At 38.3% G+C, this 5,493-nt stretch overlaps 1 protein-coding gene across 1 annotated transcript; it reads right to left on the reverse strand.

Moving 5' to 3' along the window:
• Positions 1-215: 215 nt before the first annotated feature.
• Positions 216-5,143, reverse strand: LOC128513039 (carcinoembryonic antigen-related cell adhesion molecule 1-like). Its single transcript, XM_053486686.1, has 7 exons — positions 4,942-5,143; positions 4,275-4,386; positions 4,069-4,232; positions 3,660-3,935; positions 1,031-1,279; positions 844-856; positions 216-225 (listed from the first exon to the last, which is right to left on the reverse strand). Exons 1-7 carry the CDS (start codon positions 5,141-5,143, stop codon positions 216-218), a joined length of 1,026 nt encoding a protein of 341 aa, XP_053342661.1.
• Between the last annotated feature and the right edge of the window lie 350 nt (positions 5,144-5,493).

Genomic DNA, 5,493 nt, shown 5'->3' on the forward strand with positions numbered 1-5,493 from the left:
TATTATGACCTGTGTGTAAATGACGTCACTGATCTCACCTGCAGCCTCATCTACACACAGAGAATGTATTGATCAGCAGGATTGTCAGTATAAGACATTTCTGTACTTTTCTGTAAAAGTGAATTTATACTCAGGTTTTTTAATTACAAAAAAAAATGTTTGATAAAAAGTTACCTGTTCCACTGATATCTGTCCAATCAACAGTGTCATAAACATTAACCATCACTACAAAACAGAGAAGACATATTCACAAAAACACAAAAAACAGTATGTTTGTAAATGTACAGTATATAGAAATAAAGATTCCTAGACACACTGTCTGACCAGCCTGAAGTGGTGTGTATCCTGACGGAGAGTCCTCAGATGCTGACCAGCTCTGATTTTGCTTTAATGTCTGATTGGTTTGCTGCTGCTTTTCTATAAAGAAAGACCAATTCTACATCTGAACAGGATGTTAAAAAGATTACATAAAAAATAAAAAAGTAGATTAAATAAAAGCATATATACCACCACCACTACTACTACTACTACTACTACTACTACTAATAATAATAATAATAATAAAAGATAGTAAGAATTGTCACAAATATCAGTGTGCTTAAATAAGAAGTATCAGCTATGTTTTTATTCATAGTGCAATGTATCTTTTTGTTCAAATGAACTTTTCCTTATACATCAACATTTGTTCATCTATAGTCTAATAGTTTATATAATTTAGTTACACCAGCTACCAAACCTTTCTTTATTTTGCAGCACCAGAGGGGGATCATGAGGAATATTAAAATAACAAACAAAAAGGCCACACACAGTCCCACAGCCACTCCTACTGTTTCTTTCCTGTACCCAGAACCTGAGCCTGGGGAAAGAACAAGAACAGAATAAAAGTTGCATTTAGCCTACAAGGAGCCTACAAATTGAGCAAGGAGCAATAACAGATTGATGTGCATGCCCATCACAGGTGCACGCCATGACACTGTGTATCTAACCTGTGTCATAAGCAAAATACATTATTTAATAAAATATTTCTCACTTCTGACTGGGACCCAGCTTTTAGGTGACTCTCCTCTCTCTGAGTGTTTACAGTGATAGAAACCTTCATCTGACTTTAAGACCTTATGGATGATCATTTCTCCTGTAGTCTGTGTCTGGAGAACTGATCCATTTTTGTAGAAATCAGCTCGGAGGTTTGAGGAATTTGTGCTGCGATATAAACAGCGTAAAGTCAGAGGATGTCCCTCAGTCACAGGATGGACAGGACTCTCCAGGATCACATCACCATCTGAAAAGAAAGAAAGGAAGAAAGGAAAAAAAAAGAAGTTACAACAATAAATTATCACAACATAAATAATTTTCTATACATGCAGTGACAATTTTATTCATATATTTATATTTTTATTTAATATTGGATAAAAATGATTCAAACACAGTATTTGATTTCACTGTACAACTCTCTAGGTTATTTACATTCTGTACTATTGCTCATGAAAGAAACTCCTACAGTATGTGCTGTTCTATTACTGTCTTCAGGTAATATTACAATTAGATAACATTCAGGTTCAAATATTCTGTAATAAAATCCTTTTTAACTACTATTCAGTGCCCTCTGTAACCAGAAGAGCAAATTCAGCCAAAACTAGTTGTCTATTCAGCACCACTTTTCTACTCTTTTATTATTATTTCAAAACGGCGGAAAACAACTGTAGCCAAGATAAAGGAATTCCCTCTTGGATTTATATATATATATATATATATATATATATATATATATATATATCTTCTTCTTCTTTGTCTTTCGGCTGTTCCCTTTCAGGGGTCGCCACAGCGAATCATCTGCCTCCATCTTACCCTATCCTCTGCATCCTCTTCTCTCACACCAACTAACTTCATGTCCTCTCTCACTGCATCCATAAATCTCCTCTTTGGTCTTCCTCTAGACCTCCTGCCTGGCAGTTCCAACCTCAGCATCCTTCTACCGATATTTTCAAAATCTCTCCTCTGAACATGACCAAACCACCTCAATCTGGCCTCTCTGACTTTATCTCCAAAACATCTAACGTGGGTTGTCCCTCTGATAAACTCATTCTTAATCCTATCCATCCTTGTCGCTCCCAAGGAGAACCTCAACATCTTCAGCTCTGCTACCTCCAACTCTGCCTCCTGTCTTTTCTTCAGCGCCACTGTCTCTAAGCCGTAGAGCATCGCTGGTCTCACCACTGTCCTGTACACCTTTCCTTTCATTCTCGCTGATACTCTTTTATCGCACAACACACCTGACACTTTTCTCCACCCATTCCAACCTGCCTGTACCCGCCTCTTCACCTCCTTTCCACACTCTCCGTTGCTCTGGACCGTTGACCCCAAGTACTTAAAATCCTGCACCTTCTTTACCTCTGCTCCCTGTAGCCTCACCGATCCTCCTGGGTCCCTCTCATTTACACACATGTATTCCGTCTTGCTGCGGCTAACCTTCATTCCTCTGCTTTCCAGAGCATACCTCCACCTCTCCAAATTTTCCTCCACCTGTTCCCTGCTTTCGCTACAGAGCACAATGTCATCTGCAAACATCATAGTCCATGGGGACTCCTGTCTTACCTCATCTGTCATCCTGTCCATCACCAGAGCAAACAAAAAGGGGCTTAGAGCCGATCCTTGATGCAGACCCACCTCCACCTTAAACTCTTCTGTCACACCTACAGCACATCTTACCACTGTCTTACAGCTCTCATACATGTCCTGCACCACTCTAACATACTTCTCTGCCACTCCAGACCTTCTCATACAATACCACAGCTCCTCTCTTGGCACCCTGTCATATGCTTTCTCTAAATCTAAAAAGACACAATGCAACTCCCTGTTACCTTCTCTGTACTTCTCCGCCAGCATCCTCAAAGCAAATACTGCATCTGATACTCTTTCTAGGCATAAAACCATATTGCTGCTCACAAATGCTCACCTCTGCCCTTAACCTAGCTTCCACTACTCTTTCCCACAGCTTCATTGTCTGGCTCATTAGCTTTATACCTCTATAATTGCCACAGCTTTGCACATCTCCCTTGTTCTTAAAAATTGGCACCAATACACTTCTCCTCCATTCCTCTGGAATCCTCTCACTCTCCAAGATCTTGTTAAACAAACTTGTCAAAAACTCTACTGCCACCTCTCCTAAGCACTTCCATACCTCCACAGGTATGTCATCAGGACCAACAGCCTTTCCACTCTTCATCCTCTTCAACGCCCTTCTCACCTCACTTCTACCAATATTTGCTACTTCCTGTTCGACAACAGTCACCTCTTCTACTCTTTGTTCTCTTTCATTTTCCTCATTCATCAACTCCTTAAAATACTCCTTCCATCTTCCCATCACCCTCCTGGCATCTGTCAGTACATTTCCATCTCTATCTTTAATCACTCTAACCTGCTGCACATCCTTCCCATCTCTATCTCTCTGCCTTGCCAACCTGTACAGATCCACCTCTCCCTCCTTACTGTCTAGCCTAGCATACAAGTCCTCATATGCTCTTTGTTTGGCCTTTGCCACCTCTATATATATATATATATATATATATATATATATATATATATATATATATTTTTTTTTTTTTTACCTTGAAATCATATAATTCTTCTTTTAACATTAAACACACTATATAAAGACTCACCATGCACTGTTATGTTGACAGGATTACTGTTTTCTTCAGATTCACACTCACACCAGTAAACTCCAGTGTAAGATACAGAGAGAGAGCTGATATTACATGTAGATCCATTAACTGATCCCCACATTTCACAATCTAATGCTCTTTTGTTGTGTATGTATCGTCTCACTGTCCATCCAGTAGAGTTACTCTGGTCCTCACAGCTCAGTGAGAGAGAGTCACCAGTAAAGTGTTGAGTTCTGCTGGGATTGATGATCAGAGAGACTGGAGGGGATTCACCTTAAACACACAACATCATAATTTATTATAATGTGTTTTTCTGTCTATTTTTATGAGAAAAGTTATGTATACAAGGCATTGTATCTATATTCAACTTTCAAACACACCAATGTTGTTGTTTTTTTTTTCTCACCAGTGATCCATAATGGTTCTGGAAAGCTGTAATGGCTGTAAAAGGAGGATCCTTCTCTCTCTGCACTGCAAATATAAACTCCTGTGTGTTTAAGAGCAGCAGGACTGAAAGTGTAGTTGCCTCCAGATCCTCTGCTGCTGTCTGAGAGGAGTTCCACTCTATACCTGATATGGCCATCATTATCTTTTGAGAGAAAATCTCTATGCCAGCTGAATGTCCAGTTTGTGGAGGAGTCTGTAACCTCACAGCTTAGAGTCACTGAGTCTCCTTCAGTCAGCCAGCTCTGTGGAGATACACTCAGTACTGCATGTGGTCTCTCTGTTACACAGGAAATACACAAATTATACTTTTGTGCAAGTGTACAATTGTAAAATTATAAAATGTACAATTGTACCTTTAATTTATACAAAAAAATGTCATGTATAAAAAAAAAAAAAATCCAAGGATCGTTAACATACTTGACTGTTTTATACTGACAATAATCAATACTTTAAATTAATTTGATATTTTAAGATTCATTTTAGATTAAGAAGAAAAAGTCAATAGTTAAGTAATATATTTATTAACTATCCTTTTGATTTAAAAGCTTAGGTAAAAACCATGTAGGCTGTTATCCTGATTCAGAGCTGAGTAGTAGTCTCCATCTTCCCATCATTGGTAAGTACTATTGTTTAGGTCAAAACTAACTATTAAAATTCCGAAAATAAAAATATGTTATAGTAAGTTCTTATCTTATAAAGCAGTAGATAATGAAAATGACATGACAACATGGAATGTATTGGACTCTTCATATGTTGTGTACTGTTAATTACGTAGACCCATCACAAAGTATAAATGTACAAACATACAATCCAGTTATTGCCACAGACTCACCTGATACATTGAGTGTAACGGCATCACTAATCTCTGAGCTCTCAGAGTGATTTCTCTGTCCTCTGTAGGTGTAGACACCACTGTCAGAGTCAGTAACAGGCCTGATACTGATCTCCTGTATTGTGCTGTCTGTATAGACTCTGCCTTCTCTCTCTGTGCAGATTGGGTAATTATTTTTATACCAGCTGTACTGTCCACTCATTGTCTCCTCCTAGCTTTATGTCACTTTTAAAAGTAATTTTTTGTGCACTGTTTATCAGGTGTCATAGACAACATGGCTTTTAGATTTTTTTTAAAATGCCTTGTTTATAATAAACATATCACAATATAACAAGTTTTTTTTGTTACAACAATTGCAGAGCTTTCTGCTTCACAATTATGAAGCAGCCTTCAGGCCTCAGACATGAACTCAATCTATATATATATATGTATATATATTATGTGTGTGTATGGGGACAGGGGTAGCTCAGTGGTTAAGGCATTGGACTACAGTTCGGAAGATCCCAGGTTCAAACCCCACAACCACCAAGTTGCCACTGTTGGGCCCTTGAG

Source organism: Clarias gariepinus, chromosome 1, assembly GCF_024256425.1.
Source record: "Clarias gariepinus isolate MV-2021 ecotype Netherlands chromosome 1, CGAR_prim_01v2, whole genome shotgun sequence".
Taxonomy (NCBI): domain Eukaryota; kingdom Metazoa; phylum Chordata; class Actinopteri; order Siluriformes; family Clariidae; genus Clarias; species Clarias gariepinus.

Excerpts from the sequence above, each read along its gene's own strand:
- LOC128513039 (XM_053486686.1), bottom strand. The coding sequence starts at position 5,143 with ATGAGTGGACAGTACAGCTGGTATAAAAATAATTACCCAATCTGCACA. Across the intron at positions 3,936-4,068 it reads AGAACCATTATGGATCACTG|GTGAATCCCCTCCAGTCTCT; the intron begins GTGAGAAAAAAA and ends TGTGTGTTTAAG. Across the intron at positions 1,280-3,659 it reads TGTCAACATAACAGTGCATG|ATGGTGATGTGATCCTGGAG; the intron begins GTGAGTCTTTAT and ends CTTTCTTTTCAG.